The sequence below is a fragment of the Notamacropus eugenii genome, chromosome 3 (genome assembly GCF_028372415.1).
Source record: "Notamacropus eugenii isolate mMacEug1 chromosome 3, mMacEug1.pri_v2, whole genome shotgun sequence".
Classification (NCBI taxonomy): domain Eukaryota; kingdom Metazoa; phylum Chordata; class Mammalia; order Diprotodontia; family Macropodidae; genus Notamacropus; species Notamacropus eugenii.
In genome coordinates, this window is record NC_092874.1 from 413,288,175 (window position 1) to 413,314,428 (window position 26,254).

Consider the following 26,254-nt stretch of genomic DNA (forward strand, 5'->3'; position numbering starts at 1 on the left):
TACTCAGAAAAGAAAGGCAACACAAAACAGTAAATGTTAGAAACAACAGTATATAAAACTGGGAGCAACATTAGAGCTTATGCATTCTGGCCTCTTCACTGAGGGGAATTGTGAAAATTGAGAAGCAGAGATTTAAGTGAATTGCCAAAGGCCACACACGTAAGAAGTGGAAAAGTTGAAATTCAAACCTCAAAGTGTGTTTATACCATGTGGTCTAATACTTTTGGGGAAGCAAACTCATTTGATAAAATTAATTGTTGACAGTTAGAAACTGAGCTGTCTTATGAGGGAAGTGGTCAAACATTTTAAAGTTGTCAGTCAACAAGCATTTATTAAGCATTTACTATGGGTCAGGAATTTTAATGATGCTGGAGATACAAGCAAGGGGAAAATATTCCCTACTCCCAAAGGACTTACTTTCTAGTGGGAGAGACATGATATAGATAACTAAATACATTTAAGATAATATATGCAAAGAAGTTGAAAGGTAATATCAAAAAGGACTCAAGCAGCTGGGGAGACTGAAGAAGGCTTCCTGCAGAAAATGATATTTGAGGTGACTTGGAGGACATGGAGGACAAACTAGAGCAAAGTACAAAGGTGACAAACTGTGTCACATGTGAGGAATTACAAATAGCCTAGTTTCACTGGATTGTTGATCATTGTGTAGATGAGAGTAAAGTAATAGAAGACTGGAAGGGACCAAGTTATGAAAGATTTTAAATTTCAAACCATATTTCATATAAGTAGTAAGGAGCCACTAGAATTTATTGAGTAGGAGGGTGATCTAGTCACACTTGCACCTCAGAAAATCACTTTGGCAGCTGAGTGGAGGATCAATTGGAGAGGGGAGTGACTTCAGGCTTGCATCAGTGATGAGAAAGGGAATCAGCATTTGGACAGAGCAATGAGGTGTAAGTCTGGAAGTTAAGGAACTAGCCATTGTACTGGTTTTCAATGCATCATCCATAGTGACTTAAGCATAGTAGTATTAATAGAGGAGCCAAATACACCAAAAAATATCAGATTTGCTGAAAGTTCAAAATCTGTTTCAACTGGCCAAAACCAACAAGACTTTATATCCAACTATATAAAAAGGAAAAGGCTTTGTCTTGCTCATTCCCCTTCCTACCTGATATTTAACCACATCTTTTCCTTCAAATAGGTTTTGTGCTAAGAAGCTTAGTCTATGTACATAAGCTTTTGGAGAAAACACTCAACGTGTTCACCCAAAAGCAAAAATGTCAAATGGAAATCTGTTGGTTTTTTTAAAAGAAACTGGAAGAGTTCTCTCCCCGTCCCCCACCAACTCCAAAGTGGACTGATATGATTTTATCTTTGCTGCAATGAAAAATGTACTGACCTGAGATTTTGAATATTTGGGCTCTAGTACCAGCCTTTCCACTGAAGACCTATATGATGATACATTACCCAAATTCCATAATGGCTCAGTGCTATGCTAGTGATAGTCACTAATTAAATCTTTCAAAATCTCAGGGCTTTAATTTCATCATCTGCACAATGAGAAATTGGTTTGAATCTGATATTTATTGGATATAAAATACCAGGCAAGTTGCCTAATTTCCCTGAGGTTTATTTTTTGTCATCTGTAAAATGGAACTAATAATAATCTTACTAATCCTCTTACATGTAAAACCAATTTGTGTAAAGTGCTCATTTAATTGATGTTTGTTAAGTTTGGAATTTAAAATGGAAAAAAGTACTTTGTAAAGTGCTATGTACATATGATTTGTTCTTAAATATCACTTAGGAGGAAGACTTGTCCGACTTGAATCTAATATATGTGCAATAAAGTTGCCAATAGCTTTTACCTACTCATGGTTCTAAACAGCCAGATATTATGTTAAATTTAGTGAAAAATAAATCAATAATACCAGTTATTTAAAGTCATAAATATATAGAGGGACAAAGTTAATTCACTTATAGTTTTCAAATTATTTGACAGACAAAAATTACTTTACATACAATTCTAGATTTAAGCGTTAACATATTGGAATGGAAGTGAAGCTACTAAAAGTTGTCTCCAGAAAATGGAAGTCTTTCTTTTACAGATCCCATGTTATCATACTGCAAATTTTTCCCTCGTTTTCTTCTTACGTCTCCTCCATGAATAAACAACTTCTGTAACACATCAGTGACTGATTTCTTTTTTTAAAAAAATCACCTATCCGGAAGAAATATAGTTATAGGGAGAAGTGGATCCCTCACTTCTTAATCTCAAATAGCATCAGACATGGGATTGGTCCCTTTGTTAATTCTTCTTAATCACAGAGATGAGAACAGCTCTCATTATATTTAGCCAATTAACTTTGCCTAGAATCAGCCATTCCCAAGATCATAGACCATAGAGCTGAAAAGAACCTTGGAGCTTATTTGTTATTATTTATTTAATTCGTTTATTGTTATTCAAGCCCTCATTTTAGAGATGAAGAAGCCGAAGCCAAAGATTTAAAGGTATTGTCCAAGGTCACATATTTTACTAACAATTATTTTCTCCTCTTCCCTCTATTTTTTCATCTGTAAAATAAGTTGGCATATGTGCTACATATAAATATACACAGCAACACATATAAATGCTTGTTGACTGACATATACTATGAGGCAGCAGTGTTGCATGGTATATTGAAGAGAAGACTAACTTTGGAGTTAGGAAGACTTGATTAAGGTCTTACCTCTGCTACACATTGACTATCTCACCATAAGAAAGAAATATTACTTCTCCCTCTCCCCAGGCAACTCTCTAAGATTATAAATTGTAGAGGAATTGTTTACTCAATTAAATTTTGTCAACTGGGTTAGCATCTAATATATACCTAACACAATGCTAGCAGCTATAGATAAGAGACAAAAATCCCTGTCATCAGGAAACTTACATTCTACAGTGAAAAAGAGTATTAAGACAAGTTAATACAAAATATATACAAATAATTGTGTGTGTGTTGGGGGGAGATCACAAAAAAAGTTTGGGAATCAGGAAAGACCTCTTATAGAAGGTATCCCTTGAAGGAAGCTTTAGATTCTAAGAAATGGAGAACATTTCAGGAAAGCAGAGAACATGTACAAAGACAAAGAAGTAAGAGATTTAACCTTCACAATATCTTTCCTATCTGTTCCCCTCTCTCTGTACACAGGAAAACCATCCTATTTCAGGTCCTCATCATCACTCACCAAATATGTATGTATGTATGTATGTACATATGTATGTATGTATATTGTGAGACCCAAGTCTCAAATATCCCAAGGATGTCCATCAGGTAATCCAGCTAAATGAAAGTAATTCCAATGCCTTGTACATTTTTTTTCCTGGTTGCGGGGACAGAACTATGATTTCACTGGCATAGGAAATTCTGTCAATGTAGTGAGACAACTGTTCCGCAAATCTTAAAAAGTTGCCTGGGGCACTGAGCCATTAAAGGACTTACTCAAGGTCACATAGCCAGTATGTGTGAGAGAGAGGACTTGAATCCAGACTGACTAGTTTACTGTCCCTGTATCCACTGTACCAAAACCACCTCTCCACCTAGCATTTAGTAAGTACCTAAAAGGTGTAAATTGAAAAAAAAAAATCACAGTGTTGACATGCTTCAGGACATGGTTTTTTGATTTTCTTTTTAAAAAAATTTTCCAGAATGTAATCATTACCCCTGGCATGATTATCTTCTCAATGTCCTTAATGATGTCTTCAAAGGTTTCTGGTTCCTGGGGGGCAGAGTCAGGAATCAGGGGTCTCAGATAACCTGGCTCCACATCTGGATAAACCTGACGTTTATGAATTCCCTCCAGGTAGTCTGCCACATAATCCACCATTTCTTTCCCTCTCTTTCGGAATTCAGCAGTATTCATGGTGAATATAGTTCCAATGTCAGTGTCAACCCTAAGCACAGAGAGAGAAAGAAACCATACTTTAAGTGTGTAGCACATTTGTATAGCACAAAGCACTCTTTTTACAATCCTGTAAGGTGAGCAGTACAGCTATGATTATACTAATTTTACAGATAGAGCTACTAGAGCTCAGAGTGGTACACACAACTCAGAAGTGCCTGAGCCAGGATTCCAACCCAAGCGCCATCATGCTTCCTTCTGAAACATGCTGGCCTTCTCTACAAATACAAAAAAATAGCATTACATTTTTGGAAGTGGAAAAATGTCAAAACAAGTTGATAATAGAGGCAAACTTGGACTTGTGGTCCCACTGGGACTACATAGGACTCTGAACTTAGAACACTTCTCTTATTTCTGACCATGAAGAGCAAGCCTAAATTGAAGATAATATCCATTTCACATAAAGATAGTCATATTACATGTATATTTGTTTCCTGATCTGGAATCCTCCTGATCAGAATGATTTTTGGAATAGATTTTCAGGAATTGAAAAAGAAATTAAAACAGCCACACCAAATATATGTGTTGGTACATTTTAGCTCCTTTCCTTCTCCCATTTATTAATTTTTTTTTTTTTGGTCTTTTCAGAGGTCAAACTAAGGAGTAAGCAGGTTCCCTGGAGTTAACCCAAACTTGCACAACTTGGTAGTAGGTAGGGGCCATAATTAAAATAGGCTAAATTTCTTCCATCTGCACATAGGGTAGACTGGAGACAGACTGATGATGGTTGGTTGCCGCAGGTCACATGACAAACAGGAGAATGCGCAGTGGCGACCCTACATTTTTCACTGTCCACTGGAAATTTTTTTGGCTGGCCACAAGTGGCTCATAGGCCATATGTTGTGCAGGCCTGAGGTAACCTAAGTTCTCCTATTAACTTGCCATGCAAACTGGAGCAAGTTACTTAGTTTTTTGTTTTGGTTTGTTTTGGTTTTTTTGAGGGGGAGGCAGTCTCAGTTGCTTCCATCTTTTCAATGGACATGAGAATATTTCTTCAATCTATTTCATTTCAGACCATTCATCATGACTCATAACATGAAAATAACATGACTGATTTCAATAATTCAATGATTGTTTATCCAAAATGATCTATTTATTTATTGTCTACTTAATAAGGTTTATCATTGCATTGATCAGAGACAGTTCTAAAGTTTTTCAAAGTTGTTTTCCTCTATAATGCGTTGTTGTTGTAAGTAATTGTTCTCCTAGTGCTGCTTTACCTTGATCTGCAAAATTTCGTAGAGGTTTTTCTGGTTTCCTCTGAAACTGTACATTGCATAAGTTCTTGTAGAACAATAATATTCCCTTACCTTAATAAAGCAAAAAAAAAAAAAAATTGGTCATTCCCCAATAGGAGGAGATGCTCTTGATTTTAGGTTGGGGCTTTCTTGAAAAGAACTGATGGAAATATTTTTGTATGTATAATTTCCCCTTTTTAATTTATTTAGGGGTATAGACTTGGTAGTGGCATATCTGGGTCAAAAGTATGCATATTTTATAAAATGATATATGGAATAAGTAAATAAATAAAATTTATAAAATAAAATATTTATAAAGTATTTAGGATAATGCCTGACACATGGCAGGGATTATATAAATGCTTATTCCCTTTCCCTCCATGTCAGGCACCGTCATAGGTGCTGCAGATAAAGACAAAAAATAAAGCAGTCTCAGACATCAAGGAGTTTACATTCTACTGAGAGATATAGTCTATACACAAATAAGCAAAAACAAAATTAATAAAAGACAATAGGAAGTCATTTCTAGAGGGAGAAAGCACTAACAATGCCCTGCTAATATAAAATACTACCGAAACAAGCCAGCTGTCTCTACCAATTTGCACCAGAGAAGAAACACTACCAATCAAGGTATAAGAAGAGAGCTTATTTTTCTTTTTAAATTATCCTCTTTTCTGCAGATCACACCCCACTAAACCTTTATAAGGCTTGAAGTGCAAACACACAGCAGGTCGTGTATTCATTATGTAGTTGTTTGATGCTTTGAGCCCCCAAGCTGGGCAAATATTGGCTAACAGATGTAAACCAAGATAAGTACTATTGGTTACATTGCCCAAGCCCTTTAAGGAGTGATTGCCTTACATAATTTGATCAGGGCTGTTAGAAATGGAAGTGCAATTCTGCTGTTTAAATAAATGCTATGTAGGTTACTGGAGTGAGTATGCGCTGTCTTTCTAGCTGTGTCTATCAAGGATTACCACTTAGACTGATGGTTCCTCTAACCACTTTTTTTGTGTGTTATGGACCCCTTAGGTAATGTCTGCTAAAGTCTATAGACCCCATCTCTGAATAATGCATTTTAAATGTGTAAAATTAAATGTATAAGATTTCATAGAAAACCAGTTATATTGGAAAGACTGTAATTTTTCCCATCTAAGTTCACAGATCCCTTGAAATCTATCCATGGACCCCTTGAAGATCTGTGAACCCCAAGTTAAGAAGCTCTGATTTAAATTACATGTAACAACCAGGTCTAAAATTTCAGCGAACTCCATGTGGCTCTTTCTCTTTCACTTGAAAATTTCAAAAGAATCTCTCAATACTTCTAATTCCATAATGGAAGCTTCTAGACTTGGAATAGAGTCACCTGCCTCTGACACCTACTAGTTGAATGACTCTGGCAAAGTCACTTTACTTCTTTGAGCCTCAGTTTCCTCCTCTATAAAATGGGAATAATAATACTTGCCATGTCTATCTGACAGGAACAAATGAGATCATAAATGTGACACACTCTGCAAATCTTAAACAATATTGAAATAAAGTATTTATTAAGTGCCTACAATGTATCAGATACTGTACTAGACAATGGGCACACAAAGATTAAATTGAAAGAGTCCCTGTCTTCAAAGAGCTTATATTCTTTTGGGGAAAATATGTGCATATGAAAATATATAAAAAATAAGGACAAAATAATGGGGGTGGGGACACAAGTAGATGGGGCCATGAGGAAAAGGCCTCATGTGGGAGGCCACATTTGAATTGAGCTCTGAATAATACTAGAAATTTGAAGAATTCTCAACAGAATAGTGCCAAGGATCTGCATAAATACATTGTACAGACACAGTCCTTCTGCAAGCTCTAATAATGATCCTCATCTAATATTATGACATGTTGAGCATGTAAAGAGTTAGTATGATGGAATGGTCAAAAGATACCAAAGTGAAACATCTATAGATATATAGATATAGGGAGCAGGAAAAGTGGTAGATAAGGAAAAAGCATCATGAATGGAGAGAGATGAGAGGAAGCATCCTAGCATAGCTTCTGAGGTCAGTTGACTCCTGATTATTTAGTACTCCCTATTTCTATGACTTAATTTTAAAACAGATGCACTTTTGAAGTCTTGACACTGTGTCCTTTAAATGAATCTGATAGAGGGAGACTACAAATGGAACACAAGTTTAAGGACAACCTCATTTAAGTGACTGTCTTTTAATTTTAATTTTTCAACCTTTCTTAAAGTGCTACATATGTGCCAGCTACTATTATGTTAATAATTATATAATAATTATATTATGAAGCATATTGCTGCATTGATAATGGACACACATAGCATTTTTGTGATTTACAAAGTGATTTTCAAGTAATGCTAAAGTGCCACTTTACACTCATGAGGTAGGCAAAGATTTCCTAAAAAGGAAAATGACAAATTTTAGAGAGGTTGCTCTGAATTGGCTTAGACATCCCAGAAAGCAATTTGGAACTATGCCCCACAAAGTAACTAAAAATGTGCATTCCCTTTGATCTACGGATATTTCTACTAAGTCTTTGGCCCAAAGAGATCAGAGAAAAAAGGGAAAAGGACCAACATGTACAAAAATATTTATAATAACTCTTTTTGTAGTGCCAAAGAAGCAAACGGGTGCTCATCAATTGAAGAATGACCAAACAAATTATGGTCTATGAATGTAATTGAATTCCATCATGCCATTAAAAATATAAAAGAGATTATTTCAGAGAAACTTGGGAAGATTTATGCAAACTGATGCAGAGTGAAGTGATGAAAACTAGAACAACTTATACAATATAAACATTGTTTACTTTTCTTTTTTTCCCCTTTCCTTCCTTTCTTCCTTTTTTTAATTAATCAGTTCCACCCACTACCCCTCCCCATGAGCAATGTTTTAAATGAAAAATAAAGTCCTCAATACACAACTACAAAATCTGGCCAAAAAAATATCACATTGGCTATGTCTAAAAATGTATGTTTCTTTGCATTTTAAGTTCATTACCTCTTTATCAAAAAGTATTTCATCTTTATTCTTTTGGACTTGTGATTTATCATTGAATTGAGCAAAGAATTCTAAAGTTTTTCAAAGTTATTTTCCTCTATAATCTTGTAATTATTATATAAATCATTTTCCTAATTCTGCTCAGCTTATTCTTTTCCCCCCTTTCCTCCCACTCTAGCCCAGAGTTACAAAAGTAGTCAGTGTCAGAGGTGGGCACTGAGTCCAGGTACTCTAGAACCTCTAGAACCAGTGTAAGATCTTTCTCTAATGCTAAACTGTAATCTCTGAGAATGAGAGGAACAAAAGCCATATTGCAACAGAGTGCAGAAAGATTGGACAGTAAAGAAAAGGATGGATTGGTTATAGATAAGTAGATAATGTTTTCCAGAAGTTTCACAGTGAACAGGAGGAGAGAGAAATCTAGCCATGCTTATAAACAAATGAAAAGGAACCAGTGATTAGAGAGAGGGGATAGACGCAGGAGAGGAAGGCACCAAGGTGTAAAAGAAGAGCACAGTATTTAGTGTCAGGAACCTTGATATATATCTTAGCCCCATTGTTTTGACCTGAGCGACCACTGACATATCATAGCTACTTTGTGGGCCTCAGTTGACTGCTCACATTTTAGAGTTTGCAGTTTACTGAAGATGTTTGTAAAATAATGGGGTCAGCTATGTAGTAGGGGTTCTGAGGTCTGTGAATTTTAAAAAGCATCTTTTGATAAGTATTTTGACATAATTGACTTCCTTTGTAATTCTATGTGTTTTATTTTATGTACTTAAGAATATTATTGTGACAAGGAACCATAAGTTTCACTAGATGGCCTAAGGGGTCTGTGACACACACAAACAGTTAAGATCTCCTTCTCTGAAAGGTCACTCCCAACTACAGATCCCCATGAGCTATGGTTGATTGAGCAAGGTCCTGGGGGAGGAGAGGGTGAATATGGATGGGATCAAGGCAGGGATGTGTTGCAGATGACTCATAAAAACTGATTGTCAGATTTTTAGTGTGAGTATTTTTACCTTGGAAAACAGCAGACAACAAAGTGGGGTTTAATTTATTGTTTTGCTGATTGTCTAGATTTAAGAAAGTGATGCAAAAACATGTTAATTATGCAGATTAAACCTAAAAGTGTGTCATGCATACATTCCCCCCCCACCAGAGAGTCAGTAGTTTAATATTTTACCAACACATTGATGGGTCAGGGACATAGATGAAAGGATCAATTTTAGCAAGGAATAGGTTACACTCTTCATGTGTGACCAGGGAAAAGGAGAAGAAAATAGATGATGATGCTGAGAAGTTGTTGGGAATGGGAGAATAGGAGCTAAGAGAGCTCAAAGGAGATGGTTTCAATCTATTAGTGTAGGAAGAGACTAGATTATTTCCTTCAGGGATAGGCCTTGGGTACATTTTGGGCCTTGAGGAAAGGAAAAAAATGTTTTGAAAAATCACCATGGAGGATGAGGTAGGGATTCAATATATAAATTCGCTGGCCCATTGCCTAGAAAATCAGAACACGTGGTTTAGTGGGTAGACTGCTGGGCTTGGAGCTAGAAAGACATGGTCTCAAATTCTGTCTCTGATTCTTACTATATGTTCGACTCTGAGCAAGTATATTAACCTCTTTGAGCCTCTGTTTCCCCATCTATAAAATGAAGGAATTTGGACTAAATGCTCTCTAAGATCCTTCCAGCTCCAAGAGGCTGTAAATGTTTCAACATTGGAAACCTCATCTGAAATGTAGAAATATAGCACAGTGATACCCAACGTGTCCACAAGAGCAACAATCCCCAAGTAAGGCAAATGATCGTATAAAACAGAACACCCTCACTGCTGAGCCACATTCTGACATGAAAATAACAACTCTTGGTGCTTTCCTTCGAATAACCCTGGGAAGTGCATGTGAGAAGTGCAGAGCTACATAACTGAGGCACAGAGTAGTTGTGACTCTTTTTTCAAAGTCACATGATTGGTGAATAGCAGAAATTGATATTTGGATTCAAGTTGGGGTTTGAAATCAAGTCTTCTGACTCCAGATCTAGTATCTAGGCATCAGATTGCCTCTCAAGGCTGCCATATCTAGCTAGAACATTTGTCTTGTTGAAGCCTTAACATCAAAATTTGAATTTGGTCTTCTAGTCCACAGTTAAGTAGAGCCTGAAAAATAATGAGAGGTGGAGTGATACCTCTCATAAAAAAAAAAAGGCCACGTGAGCATTGTAATCATGAAAAAGTATGAAATTGAAATTTCCAGGTAGCATTCAAAGGGTATGGATTTTAAAGCTGCAGAAATCATTTATGATATTATTTCACACTTCTCCAAGAGAAAAACACACAGGAAATATCTCTGAGGCAGCATGTCACAGTGGATAAAGTTTTGGGGCTAGAAGATCTGGATTCAAGTCGTATCCCACGAACTTTCTAGCTGAATAGATTATTAATCTCTCTCAGACTCAATTTGCTCTTCTATAAAATAGGGAGGTTGAACTAGATGGTTTCTAAGGTCCCTTCACAGCTTTAAATATGTAATCCTATGATTCTAATTTTCCCCCAAAAGGAATATTTTGTGATTAAGAATAGCCCATTTAATATTCCACAACATTCTGGAGTTGGAACAGTTATTAAACAAAAGGAAAGAGGTAGATTAAGAGAGTTTCTCCTGATCTGATTTGACCGAGGAAAATTTTTTTATAGAATTTGCTAGGCATTTCTTACTCTTTGGTCATGAAAAAGAATGCATTCAAAGTAAAAGCTGTATTTATAATGGCCAAGCTTTAGAGAACAGATGAGAAAATGCACCTCCTATCCTTTTTCTTGCATAGGTGGGAGACTATGGTGGGTGTGGCACATTGTGTATATAACCAGACTTTTTATGTTAGTTAGTTTTACTTAACAGCTGTTTTTTCTCTTCCTCTTTTATCTATGTAACAAAGAATGCCTTGCTGGGTAAGGAAGGAGGAGGGGTATATAGAAATCAAGGTGATGTAAAATGATAAATCAATAACAAAGCAAAAGTAAAACAAAGATATCCAAAGAGCTGTCTGAAGTCTCTCCTCCTCTAAAAGTAAAGACATTAAAGAATGCATCCACTCAAGTGTGCTTTTAATGATATTTTCTTCAGAAGGATGCTAATCAAGGAATTTTTAAACATATATCAGCAAATTCTGTTATCACTTCACATTTATCATTGATACTCTGTCCATGAAGGAGCACTGGACTGGTGACTGGGGGAAGGTCAGGACATCTGGGTTCTCCTCTTGGCTCTGCTCCTAACTCATTCTCTGACCTCAGTCAAATCACTTTAACTTCTCCAAACCTCACTTAACCTGGAAAATGGAGGCTAAGTTTTCTTTGAATGCTATCATTCTATAGTTAAAGGATTTCAGTTTTGTTTTATAATATTTCTCTTGTTTCAAGGGTAATTTCCCTTTTTTCCCTCTTTCCCCAAAACTCTTGAATTAAAATACTTGTGGAGTTTGGCATAATCTACTCCCATCTCCTTCTGTAGATTCAAGACTGTCTAGAGTAAATTCTAGTTGTCTGCTGCCTTTGAGGGGTTGAGACATTCTTAATATATCAGTGCATAGAAAGATGCTTCAAAGTCAAGAAGACATAACTCTCAATAGGTCACTGAACCTTTCAGGTTCACCTGTCCTCCTCTAAACCCTATGACCTGATGCAGGGCAACTCATTTATACTATAGATTTCAGAACAGGTGTCAGTCTGTATTGGCAGAGGGACTTTCCTCATCTGGAGTTCTCCATAGTAATTAAATCGTAGGTGTGGCGCAACAACAAAAAGGATGTGTCATAGACTCCTTTATCACTCACTAATCCGTAGCGCCTGCAGTTGTTCATTAAGTTTATAGATTTTGGTACAACTTCTGTGAGTCTCGTTTTTTTATGAATGGGTTTAATAGTAAATATTGACTCCTAATCTGATTGTGAACTTTTCATTATCCTATAGTTCACTGCTATCACCACCACTGACCAGCCCTGCCCAGGTGCCTGGTAACCAGAGGGTTGCTAGGTAACCTATATTTTAAATTTCCACATTTCAAAAATAAGGAACTCTTATCAGGCTCGCTACAAGACTTGTATGCAAATCTTTTATTTGAATGTCGTACAGTATTCTCCAACAAACTCAATGAATGCAAGCCAACACAGTTACCTGGATTGACTGCCAGAACTGAGAACAGGCTGTGATGAAGATGGCCAGCCATGACTTCCCAAAAGGGGCAGGAGAAGAGGAATGTCAATCACAATCTTTACTCTTCACTCTCAAACAACCCTATACTTATGTATCAAGGAGATATTAGCTGGCATTTAAACAGCACCTTAAGGATTGCAAAGGGCTTTCCTTCTATTATTTCATTTGATCTTCACAACAACCCTGTGAGGTAGGTGCTGTCATTATCCCCATTTTACAAATGAGGAAACTGAGGCAGAAGGCAGTTAAGTGATTTGCCCAGGCTTGAGTTGGGTATGACAGCACCCCAATATACTACAACATAATTCAACCAGTAAGTTGATCAGTATGGTTTATTGTGTGCTTATTTAAGCATTAGGCTAGGTGCTGGATAAATCTAATTGCCTTTCCCCAAGATTTGTCCCAGTGCAGGTGAGTGAGTCCTGAGAAGATGGGAGTATCTCCTTCCCCTGTTTGCCTCTGTTCCGAACCCTCACCCCATTTGACTTGTAGAATTTTTCCATGTCTCTACAGGCTCATATCAGTGTGGACTGTCAGTTCAGACCCTACCTAAAGGCAAATATTAACTACTGCCATTTAGCACCAGGGTCAGCTAGTATTATGTACTACCCAGAGAAAGGGAAAGTCAGGAAAAATTTTACATCTGGCTCCCTTGACCCCTCTCTCTGGCCTGTCTTCATTTAGCCAGGGACTCTGCCCTATCCCCTGAGGCTTGGTCCTACAACCATGCCAACCATGGGGAGCCTCAAAGTAAAGGATGGTATAATGTAATGAGAGGAACATTGGGTTTGAATTCAGAAGATCTCAATTGGGATTTTGGCTCTGCTTCATTACTACCTGCATAATATTGAATAAATCAGCCCCTCTAAGCATTTCAGTTTCCTCAACTATAAAATTAGGAGGTCAGAAGAGATATCTGAAGTCTCTCCCCCTCTAAATCCTATCACCTGATGCAGAGCAAGAATAACTATAGTTTCCTAAGGAATGCCCTTGAATTTCCTGAATTTTTTTCTTTATTTTTTTGCTCTGTTTTGCTGGTCTTTGCATGCTATATGTGTCTCTGGGGGATAGTTTTTCAGTATATGCCTAGAGCCATGGAAGCTAGAGTATAGCTTCCCCTACCTATGTAATTTTTTTGAACAGTAGCCTAAAATGAACTTAGGTATATGGGAGAATACATGAGGAGAGTATTGAAAAGACTATTAAGTGAAAGAAGGGTTAATTATATGTTTTCTACTTGGATCTACCAGGAATTATTTTGAGCAATGGATACAAGTGAAATAGATTTTGGCTAGATATAGGGAAGAGCTTCCTAACAAGGAAAGATATTCAAAAGATAAATGGACTGCCTTGGAAAACAGTGGATTCCTCCTCACTTGAGATCTCCAAGAGAAGGTTGTAACCACTTAGGGATATTGTAAAGAACTTTTATGTATATCAAGTAACTATTCTATTTGCACTTTATATTTTGGTGGTGAATTCATGTTTACTGAGGAAAAAAAGAGTAACATGCTTCTATTTGATGTCCTGTCTGATGTTCTGATTTAACACAAGAAATTCTGGCTTTCTTCTGTTTGCTAAAGAGGAAATATTTTTAACTTACGGCTTTAGGATCATCAATGTAAAATTGGAAGAGATTGTCAAGAACACAAAATTTAACTTCATTTTTTACAGGTGAGGAAACTGAGGCCAAGCAAGGTTAATTGACTCACTTAAGGTAACCTCAGTAGTGACAAAGGCAGGATTTGAGCCCAGGTCCATTGATTCCAAATCCAGTGCCTTTTAAATATATGTAAAAGTATATTTTATAAACCTTAAAATCCTACATAAGTGTAAGCTATCTGAGGAAAACCTCAAGCTCTTGATTGGCAAATATCTAATGACATCTCTTTTTCCCAGTGCTGCCTCACTGAATGTACAGGATGTCAAACATTTTAATCAGACCAAGTATTGAGGTGTCATGTAAGGGATAGAAAGAACTCCACAACAGCAACTACATATTCCAGTTATTTTATAGAGTTCTTTAGGTTTTGATTTTTGTTTGTTTGTTTTTACTGAATTTAGCTTAATTAGTTATGCAAATAGAAACAATGACTGTTGTTCTATATGGAAAAAGAAATAATAATGCAGTTAGTTGGATGACAAAGTCTAGATCAAAGACTTTGTTTAAAAAAAGTACAAATGGAACCATAGCCAACAGAAATCCCCATCACTTTAAAGGGAAGCCCAACAGGGCTGAGCGTGGTTTAGTGAACCCAAGCCATATGAAGCAGCTCCCTATAATCACTTCACACTCCCCCAGTGGGGGACAGAGAATAAATTGATGGAGAAAAGCAGGTATTTCTATGTGATGCATGGGAGACATCCAAAGCATCAAAGGAGAACATGTGTCCATTCTCCTTGCAGTTTCTATTTTTGTGATGAATTACCACTTACTGAGCAGCAAGGCATCTGGGAGATGATAGCACCCCATGCTTTCTCAGTGGAGCTAAAAGAAATCTGATTAAGGGAATGACCCAGACTAACCAACTTGAATTTCACTTGGAAAGCCCTGAAGACCAAGATCTCTGATAACTGTAAACTATAGTGATCACCCATTTTCTACATAGAATTTTCACTGCTTTATTTTCTTACTTTTTAGCCTATGTAATGATTACATTTTTGGCACAGATCTGCCAATAAATAATCTTTTGGGGGCAAAATATTTCCAAATACTTGGTTTATTTTGGAAGACTGTAAATTCTTATTTTTTAAAAAAATACATTTGAAAGTTTTTTTTATTAAGCACATTTAGTTGTCAAACTTCCATTTCTTAGGAATAAGAACCCAGTGTGTACAGAGAAGCTGAATTCTTAGAATACAAATACATCTTCTCAAAACTACTTGGACAATTTATGTATATTATAGAAATTGACTTAAATTGAAATTTATAAAGGATGCAAAGCTATAGCAATCAGTGGTGTTTTACTTTGCTCCTCCTGTAAGATATAATGAGCAATAGATTCCACAGTTAAGTATCAATTTGCAAAGCTTGCTACCTAAGAATCAAATTGTAACATTAACCCAGGCATACATCTCTTGACTTTATCCACCCAAACCAATGGCTAAAGAATGGTACTTACAGTCAGGCAAATTCTTCTTTCCCCTGTCCCCTCTCTCTTTGCTCTTCGATGACAGTTAAGAAACACAGAGGATGCAGTTGCCAGTTTATGTAGACAAAGTATCCATCTCCTCAAAGCCAATCAGAAACATTTGCTCCTGGTTTATTAAGCAGCTGCTCTTTAACCCTCCCTGTTTCACCTCAGTCTGTCTTTTTACCTCCCTTCCACCCAGTCTCTCAGGGCGTGTAGAAAACTAACCTAAAGCACCCTGAGAATAAAACTGAATGGCATGTTTGCTGATTGGGAACCTCTGGCCATCATTATAACATAAGAATGAGGGAAAGGGGATATATACTGAGATAAGATTCTCATTGTCAATGAAGGTCTTAGCTTTTTGTAACTAGTTCACTGCTTGGTGCATACACTTAAAGTCCAGGAAGCTTGAATATTATTTTCAGCCTTTACAGATCTGAGGGGAACTGTTGATATTCTAACTACCTTAGGTTATTTTTAATTTCATTTTAAATTGTGATGCTATACCCTGCCTTTAATTTGGGAAGAGAGATTGAGGGACTATTATTTACTAGATAATTAACAAACTGCTCTGATTGTCAGCCTGGACTCTAATGAAGCACTTGCTGGGACTCTAGGATCTTAAAGTAAGAAGGGAGCTGCAACCAGAACTGTCTCTCCTCAGGAACAGGCGTCCCAGTGTTCACTGGCTCCAAGGTTTGTCTGTTGTCTTAGTTCTGCCAATGAGACTAAACCCAAAGAGGTCCACCAGTGGACTACAGAAAGGTATCATGGAGATCTAGCCTTGTGCCTTAGATCATGTAGCCTTTAGAGAGATGGGAGTCTCAGGTATTAGTCTGGAACCAAAGGTGCAGGGAGAGACTCTACAATAACGACTAAGACCAAATGACTACAACTGGGGTAAGATGTTTACTTTAGGATAACCAACAGAGAGGCAAAGGGTAGAGTTTTTAAGGGTTAGACGTTACCCTCCAGGACAGTAAGGTGGGTGTGTGCCTCCCACTCTCTTGCACTAGGAAGTCCAGTTACTTCCTCCTATCTCTAGGATTAAATACAAACTACTCTCTCTAAACTACTCTCTCTCTTAAAGCCCTTTACAATCTGACTTCAACCTACCTTTCCACCCTTATTATATATTAATTCTCTCTCCACGCTGCACATTCCAGCTAAAATGGCCACTTTAGTCTCACCCCCTCTTTCCTCACCTCCACTTAAAAATCTTCGATTTTCTTCAAAGTTCTCTGATTCCATCCTCCACCATGATTGCCTCTCCTTATTGCCTTTTTAACATTTTTGACATGTTTTATATATACTCTTATGTGATTTTCCCTATAGAAAGTAAACTTTTTGAGGGTTGCTCTTTCATTCTTGTCTTTGTATCTTCAGTTTCTAGTGCAATACCTGACCTATATATTGTCACACACATATTTATCAAATGATTATGAATTGACTGAATTATTAGAGAAACTGATTTTAGTATAAATATTTGAGAAATCAGTGTAGCATAATGAAGTTGGACCTGGGTTAAAATTCCAGCTCTGCTATTTACTTGTCTGGGCAAATTATTTCAATTCCTTGTACCTCAGTTTCCTTATCTGTAAAATGAGGTTAGACTAGATAATTTATACAGTCCCTTCTTTCTCTAAATACAGTCCTCTGGGGTTGTTTTTTTCTTTTTCTTTTATGTAGGGGCAGTTAGTGGTCTTAAGGGTGTATGAGAGCCAGCTCAAACTGGCTTGTGATAGCCAATCGTTAAATTTTCAGTAGGAGCATTTATACCACAGAGCAGGCAAACTACAGGTTAAGGTTTGATTTACTGTTGGGTTGATTGACATAAGAAAGTGACAGAGAAAATAATAATGCAAATTGAATTTAAAAGTATGTGTTGTGTGTGTGTGTTTTTCAGCAGGGCTAGTTGCTAAACATTTACTAGCACACTACAGAGCACAATTCAAGGAAAAGGGTAACAGGAATAGGGTAGCCAAAAAAACAGAAGAGTTATTGGAACATTTTTTAATGCATAGAAGAGAACAGAAAGAAGTCTATAAAGAATTGCTGAAAGCAAAGACAACTTTGAAATTTTTTTGTTGAATTTGCTATATATTAAAAAAAAAAAAGACATTATAGAGTCACAGTTCCTTATATAGCCCTCTCTTTTTTTTTCCCAAGGGAGCACTCATTTTATTTGGAATTTGTTTTTAAATCACATAAAATATTACATATATTTTAAAATCACATAAAATATTATATAACCCTCTAATGGTTTGCCAAGCAAAGTTTATGGGCTAGAAATAGACAGCTTGAGCTAATATCTGGCCTATACAGGATATACAAGACCCAGGAGAGGAATCATTTAAACAAAAGAGGCAGATCTAACCCGAAGCCTAATTCCTGAGTAAACATGCAGTATGATCAATGTTCATTATTAAAGCTTCTAAAATTCATGTCATTTCAATGTTTGTATTTTAACCCATTGTATGTCTCTATACATTTTGCTTAATAGTAGAAGCCTTTAAACCCCTAAATAAAATATTAGGTGCTAAGAGATAAGAGGCAAGTTGGTAAAGTAGGTAGAGCTGACTAGACAGTTGGGGAGAACTGGGTTCAAATCATGACTTTAACATATATTGGCTGTGTGATCCTGGGCAAGTCTCTTAATTTCCTACCACCCTAGAAAACTAAGATTATACATTGCACGACAATTGCTGATCTGCATTGGTAAAAGGAGTCCTCACCAGGAAAATCCTTATATCCATAAAGTCATAGGTCTATACCAAATAAAAAAAATAAAAAAAAAAAAGAGGAGAAAGAAAAGGGATATTAAAAAAGAGCACATCCTTTCCACCAGGCAAAGCTAAGGTTGTAGAATCTGAGTTTAGAAAGAAATGGTAGTAGAGAGAAACCAAAGAATGGGTGAACCAATGAATCAAGTCCTCAGAACTCTTGGTTAAAAAAAAAGAAGGTTCACGGGATTTAGTTGATCTGTGGCATCCCATTATTCCCTGCCTTATTACCCTGATAGCTGCAACTAGCTTGAAGGGGTGGTGTTCTCTCTGGAGACAGTGGTGAGACTAGTGATGAGAAGCATGCATGAGTACAATTTCCATTGATTAGAAGGCGGATACCTTTCAATAATGCCTTCCTCAAAGAATGCACTAAATAAAGGCTTTTTGAATTGAATAGTGATGTCATGGGTCCTCTTTGAGAATGAAGGACCAACAAAACACCCATTCGTGATCAGCTGAAATAGACGAAATGCAGCCATCATGAGCACGGAGAGGAAGAAATAATAAATGCCCATTAAAATAAATAAAGTATATATGTGTATCCATGTGCGTATATATGAACATACATGTTTATATATACATGTATGTACGTACACACAGGGTGTAATCCAAAATCTTACTGCAGTTTTAAGTCACTAAAGTTTAAAACTGCAGTGAGACTTTTGGGACACCCTGTATACATACAATAAAGAGATAAGTGTTGATAAAATCCTGCTGAAAGGCAGGTTGCTTATGGGTTAGAGTGAGGCTGGCAGCAGGGGAAGTCTTATAGGTGAGTAAATTAGGGAATGAATGACATATTATTATGTAAGCAAGCATCAAGTAGACCTTCTGAACCCCCAAATATTCCCCTTGTTGTTTGTCAGGGTACCTGAAATTTCAGCATTAGAAATTCATTCCCTTTAGTTTTTTGGTTGTGCAGTTTTCAGATGTACCCTTTTACTATGCAGATAATCCTGTGAGGTATAAGAAGATCACTCAGCATTAATAAATTAATAAAGTCCTCCCCAAAATAGGTGTAGTGGTAAGATGGGTATCTGGGAGAGTGGGACAGAGGACACAGGACAGAGCAAGACACTGGAAAGGAAGGCTGGGGAAAAGGGAAGCAGGGTAATGGGGCTGGAAGGGCCTGTGCTTAGGGTATTCCCAGCAGAGCACTGTGCTGATCACAGGTGCCTTACAGAATAAACACACAATCACAATTCATTGTGGTAATGCTCAAATAAGAAGATTAGGTTTCAGTGTCAGGCAGTGGCTGGTGAAACTAATTTTAGTTATAATAAGGTTAAGGAGGAGGGCTTTAGAATTTAACTTACACCACAACCAAAGCAAATCCCTTGGGTCAGAACAGAGATTTGGGATATATGAGCAAAGGAGGCAACAAGCAGACATATAAGAACCATATTGGTATCTAATGTACATGGTATGGAGCCTCTCTAATCATTCTTAACAGCAGGAACTGTCTACTGGGTTAGGAAAAGCCATATTAACCTGGACTCCACTCCGTGGCTGGATGCATGACTGTCTTAGAAAAACAATATACATGGAATATCTTTATATGTTCTCCGATGCCAAGTTTATCACCTACAACATGAGGCAACTACTGAGCATATTCCCTGTCTGCAAAATATCTCTCTTCCTATTTGTCCTGGTTCTTGAAATCACCACTATTTAGAAATTCATTCTCTTTTTTTTTTTTTTTGCCTTTACAAGTTCCCTATTAGAATGCAAGCTCTTTTGAGCTAATTCTTTAACTTGTCCAGTGAGAGGGAATTAAGACAAGACCTTCTGAACCCTTTTTTCCACTGTATCTGTATCAAATTTGAGGTGTCCTATCCTCAGAGACCATGGAATCTGAAAGATAGAGGCACTCCAAACCCAAGAAGTATGGATTAGCCCAATGCTTGTACAAAGGAGACAGAGAAAGTATGGTCAGAAAGAATCAATTTGACTGAGAGATTGTATATGACCTCGAGAGCTTATCTGATTGTCTTAGCAAAATGAATCTCTTAAATGATCTCTTCCTTCTTAATTCAGGGATATACAACATTTAATAAGCCCCTACTATACAAGATCCTCTGTTAGGTCCTGGGAATACAAAGATACATAGCACAGTCTGCCTTCAAGCAGCTCAAGGACTATTATGGGCCAGGAAACTAGTGAAACTGAGAAGATGTGAGTTAACCTTTCATTTTCTTACAACTCCAGCCAGGACTGGTGTCACCAAGAAATCTGTGATGCAGACGGATATTTTGGGTTAACTTCACCCTTAGGTGGGTTGACCTGGGATATAGCCGAGGGTCCTTTGGTCTAGAAGTATAAAAAAAATTGGTTTTTCAGATTTTTTGTCATGTGAATTCCTAATGCCTTAAGGAACCTTAATGCACACTGCTTTTACCTCCTTGCCAAAGCATTTAATCTAATTTTATTCATTCAACTAACATGTATTAAGTGCCTGCTATATGTCAGGTACTGTTCTAAGTGCTAGGGACACAATCCGTGCCTTTAAGGGGTTTACAATCCAATGGATTTTACCTTCCTAAACTTCATTTGAACAGCCTTAGGAGATGTTTTTGCTTGGGATATTTGGATTTATTTTCTTAAATGGATTATTTATTTGAACCCTTAAGTTCTGCATGATCTGTTTTGCCAGATCTGGACTAGACTGGACACAGTCTCATAGGGAAGAAAGGTATATAAACAAATAACTATAAGATTATAATATAAGGAGAGTGAACTAAAGCAAAAGTTTAGACAGAGTGCTATGAGAAATTTGAGAAGAGGGAAGTCACCTTCATCTGGGGGTGGGACCTTCGGAGGTTCAAGGAAGAGTGCATGGGGCAGGGGTTGGGGGGAAGGAACTTCAACAAGTAAAGATGGAGGATGAATAAGAAGAATCCATTCCTGGCATGATGAGATTTAAAAATAAGCAAAGAAACAAACCCAAGTTCATGGATCCCAGATTAAGAACCCCTGATATAGAGTTAAAGTGATCAGAACCAGAATGCAGAAGGCCTTGAACTTCAGGACTACGTGTTTATACTTTATTTGGTAGGCAAAAGAGAACTACTCATGCTTTTATAAGCAGTACATTAGGAAGTTTTCTCAGGCAGTGTTGGGAAGGATGGATTGACAAAGGGATAGAACGGGAGCAGTCCATTCCCCAATGCCTGAATGCTTTTCCTTCACACCTCTGCCTAATTTCTAACTTCTTTGAAGGCTCACCTCAAATCTCTTACCCAAGGCCTTTTAATTTCCCCGATTCTTGGTCGCCACTCTGAAATTATTATGCGTTTACTTTATATATATATATATATAGTATAACCTTGACTTTAGACCTAAAGCATTTACATAAGACTTTTTGCATTGGTAGAGAAAACATTGACTTAACATTGCCTACCTGTGAGAGAGCTAGAGTTGATATGAGAGCTTTGGCTTGGCCAAGCAGTCTTCTTCATTTCTGCTTCAAGAAAGGATACAATCTCTGTTCATGGAGACTTCAAGAAAAGAGAATAAATTTTTGGAAGGCAGACACCGCCCTGCTCCAGGTTTGAGGCCAGGGCTGCATTTTGATTTACTTGTCTCAGTGCATCTTCTTTCCTTCCAATGAAATGTAACCTCCTCATCCGTTGGGACTACTATATGATTTTCCTTTGTATCTTCATCTCATAGCCCGACCCAGTGGAGTAGCTGGTGCTTAATAAATGATTATTTAAATCAACTCAGTGGAAATCTTAGCTCTCCTCTCTTCCTTTCCCTGCCTATTATACAGGTTGCCTCCCCTAATGCCTATCCTAACTCCTGTCTCCTCTCCATCCCCAAATTTCTAGAAGTTTATTTTCATTATGACCTCTCCTCTTTTACTCTTTAAGCATCCATTCCCAGTTTACAGAATGGTGTTAAAGGGAACATTGGCCTTGATGATCCTTGGGACACCTTCCCACTCTGACATCCTACAGTTCTTTGATTCTAATTGTTTCTTTTAATCTTGTGCTATAGCTCCTGGTAGAATCTTTGCCCAGTCCAGAGTTTTTGCTGCCTCTAAGCCTGTGACATCTTGAAAGTGTTTCTTGATTAGGAAAGAGAGTAAAGAAGCAGAAAAGCAAGTGGCCAGATATATTCATTAGAGGTCATAGAAGGGAGCCCAGGAAGCTTCAGCCCTGGCCCATGATGACAAGGTTGGGGTGAGGATGTAGATAGAGGATGGGAACAGATGAAAACCAGCCCTAACCCTGAAGGCTCAACTGACCTGGAGACAGGGCCTCATCACCGTCCCTAGCTGTGGCACAGTTAGAATTAAGTTTCCTGGGTCCCCACCCCTTATTCCTTATTGGACAAGTCAGAAAATAACTTCCTTTCAGTGATCTAGAATCTCTGAACAATGAAACTGCCTCACACCATGGATGAGGGGGCAGCCTCCTATTCCTGCTGCGTCAGTCAGCCCTTTGTCTGAAATTCTATATAAGTTTGAGCCCTGAGGGGCTGGGGCATCTTGGATCAGAGTGTGAAGCTTGTTTTCTAGCTGACTCACTAGCCAGCCCAAAGAGCTAGGGATAATTAGGGGATAGGAAGGGGAGAAAGAAAGGGACCCTCTATGCGGTTCCTCGTGGGCTTCTGCCCTCCTCCTATAGTGGCCATCCCTGGGTGTCAGGACTGCTCTTTGGGAACAGTTCCCTCCCCATTTGCCTTTCTGGGGGTGGTGGGGCTGCCATGTGTAACAAAAAACTTAACACTTCATTATAGGTCAACACAACAGAGCTTGAAGGACCCTGAAAACTCGTTAAATCCAACCCACTGACTTTATAAAATGATATGCTGTCTTCTGTTTCCACTGATTGTTTCCTATGTCTTGGGTTCAGCTCTCTGACTAGATGATACATTTCTTGAAGGTATGGGACATATTGTACTTTACATTTTCTTGTCTTCCATATCTTGTTTTATTTTACCCCTTTACTGCCTCTATGCTATAGCTTAAATGAGCTATGACTTCCTAGACTCTACATTCTATCTCTCACCTCAGGACATTGGTTTAAGGCTGTCTCCTATTCCCAGAATGCACTTCCTTCTCATTCCCACCTTGCAGATACCTTTATTCCAAGGGAATAAAGTTTGGTACCACCTCCTCCATGATACCCTCCCTGAACTCCCCAACTGAAAGTATTCTCTCCTCCTCAAGTTTTTCTGAACCCATCATTCCTTACCTTTGTACTATACTTATCTGTATATGTTATATATCTCTGAGAACAAAGTAAGCTCCTTGAGGTCAGGCACAAAGTGTTTTTAACCTTTGTAACACCAGGGGCTAGCACAGTACCAAATGCCATAGTGATCACTTTAAAATGCTTGTGAGATGAATGGAAATGAGCTAGGCATGTAAAAGCAAGGAAAAATTCAAAACAGGAAAAGCTAATTGGGAAACGTTCAGGCATTTTTCAGTCATATCTGACTCTTCATGACTCTATTTAAAGTTTTCTTGGCAGAGATACTGGAGCAGTTTGCCATTTCCTTCTCCAGCTCATTTTATAGATGAGGAAACTGAGGCAACTAGGAATAAGTAACATGCCCAGGGTCACACAGCTAATAAATGTCTGAGGCTAGATTTGACCTCAGGAAGATGAGTCTTCCTCACTCCAGGTCCAGCACACTATCCACTCTGATACTTAGCTGCCCTTAATAGAGAGAATGTGAGGAGAGAAACCTTTATTACTTTGTGGTGATGTCTTAGTTAGGCCCTGAGGAATGCTATAGAAAAAAATATATTTAGAATGATGTATAAGCTAAATGTAAAGGATATATAATTTATTTAAAATAGGCATTTATAAAGCACTAACTGTGACAAGTATTCTGCCAAGCCCTGGAAATACAAATACAAAGAAAGAAATAATCCCTAATCCCTCCCAAGGAACCTCTTTCTAACAAAAGGACACAAGTTATTATACAAAGAATAAATACAAATAGTTTGGGAGAAATGGCACTCAGAGGATCCAGAAAGATTTATAATGTCATAGGTCTAGAACTGAAAGGGATCTCAGCAGCCAGCCAGTATAACAACTTTCTCATTTTATAGGTGAAGCTGAGTCCCAAAGAGGATAAGTGATTTTGCCATGGTTGCAAAGGTAGTAAAGATCAGAGGTGGGACCTGAACCTAGCCCCTCTGATTCTAGAGTCAAGTCTCTTTCCATTCTACTACTGTGGTGCCTCATCCAGAGCACAACTACATTAGGTGCTGAAGGAGATATCAAAGTGAGATGGTGAGGTCTTTGCCCTCTTGGAGCTGATAATCTAGAAGAGGCGGTATATATCCCAAACACAGACATATGCCACCCAATATTGTATCATAAGCACATTAGAGATATGGAAAAAATCTATGGGCTATGTGAGGACTGGGGATGTGGTAAGGAGGGAAGGTTCCTATCAACAAAGGGAAAGTTGCATGAAGGTATCTGAGCTGGGCTTTAAAGGATGTAGCACTCAGTCCAAGAGGGAGAGAGATGGAATACTAAGCATGGGGATCGTATAAATAAAGGTTTGGAGGAGGGGAAATGGATGGCACGTATAGAAAACAGGAGATATACCATTTTGACTAAAACATAGACCATGCACTAGCAGCTTGAGATAAGACAAAAAAGGCAGGATGGCAGCAGACTGAGTAGAATCCTGAAGGTTGGAGAACTCACTGGCCGGAACATATTTTAAAAGACAAAGAAAATACGAGGAAGGAAAGGTAATTAAAGAGGAATAGGAAGAAGTAGCACAGTTCTATAGAAGTGGTGTCAGGAGCATGGAAGCTCAGAATTCTTTGGTCTGAGAAGCAGTGCCAAGGAAGACAGGATCAACTTTTAAAGCTATTGTTGGGGGAAAGAAGATCTGAGAAGATGCTTCTAGGGTTGGAGAGAAGGTTAAACAGCTCCATTTTTAAGAGAAAATGTTGCTGCTATTTTTTTTCCTACCACTGAAAGTCCAGAATCGGGTCCTGTTTCTGACACACATTCGCTGCCAGGGTAAACTTGGATGAGTCACTGTTAACCTCTCATTAGTGATAGTAACTCTAAGACTAAATGAGGTAGAGAAGGTTGGAGAGAATGCAGTGATAAAGGGATTTTCTTTTCAGGAGCTCTTTCTACCTTTCTATCTTTCACTGGCACAATCTTACTCTCAGTCCCACTTCTGCTACTGAGGAGAATGTTCACTGTGGCAGAGATAGAAGAAAAATAATGAACAAGGAGGTAACCAGGCAACCAAGTAGCACACTAGATAAGAGTGCCAGGCCTGGAGTGAGGAAGGCTTATCTTCCTGAGTTCAAATACATCCTCAGACATGTACTAGCTGTGTGACCCTAGACAGGTCACTTAACCCTGTTTGCCTCAGTTTCCTTATCTTGGAGAAGGAAATAGCAAACCACTTCAGTATCTCTACCAAGAAAATCCCAAATGGGGTCTCCAAGAATCTGACACAACTGAAAAATGACTGAAGTTCAAGATAAATGAAGCAATGATAAGAGGGCATCTAGCTACTCTCAGTGAGTTGGAGTTACCAGCTCTCAATGGCCTTAACTCTCCAGAGGTTCTAAACAATCTGGAATATGTGACTATTGAATTTCTGACAATGCTCCATGAAAAACTGTGGTAAAATGGAAAACTGCAGAAACCACAGCCTGCAGATGGCCAAGCCTTCTCCCAGTTTTTGAAAAAGAAGTACAAGTCTTCAGTATAAAGGCCTGTTATATTGACTTTGATGCCTGGAAAAATTCTAGAATACACTATTAAAGAGATAAGATTTTTGAGCATTTAGAAAAGATGTTGATCACTAAGCTATTTTGGCTTCATCAAGAACATATCACGTCAGACTAACCTCATATCCTTTTCTGATAGGGTTGCTAGGCTGGTAGCACAGAGTAATATTTTAGATACAGATCAGCTAGATTTTAGAAAAATATTAAGTTTCTCATACTTCCCTTGTGAAAAAGA

At 37.8% G+C, this 26,254-nt stretch overlaps 1 protein-coding gene across 6 annotated transcripts in view; it reads right to left on the reverse strand.

Annotated features, from left to right (window-relative positions):
* The window catches only part of DDC (dopa decarboxylase), a 130,405-nt gene that overhangs the window by 90,460 nt on the left and 13,691 nt on the right, over positions 1-26,254 (reverse strand). For 3 of the 6 annotated variants that reach the window (XR_011964621.1, XM_072598166.1, XM_072598168.1), the window contains exon 2: positions 3,664-3,895. Coding sequence is in view for 5 of the 6 variants with exons in the window: in XM_072598166.1 (XP_072454267.1) it covers positions 3,664-3,895 (232 nt within the window). In the remaining variant the exon portion in view is untranslated. Of the gene's footprint in view, positions 1-3,663; positions 3,896-5,123; positions 5,188-15,489; positions 15,571-21,687; positions 21,984-25,411; positions 25,504-26,254 lie in introns of those variants that run through there. The other 3 variants (XM_072598170.1, XM_072598171.1, XM_072598167.1) reach the window with 3 other exon arrangements.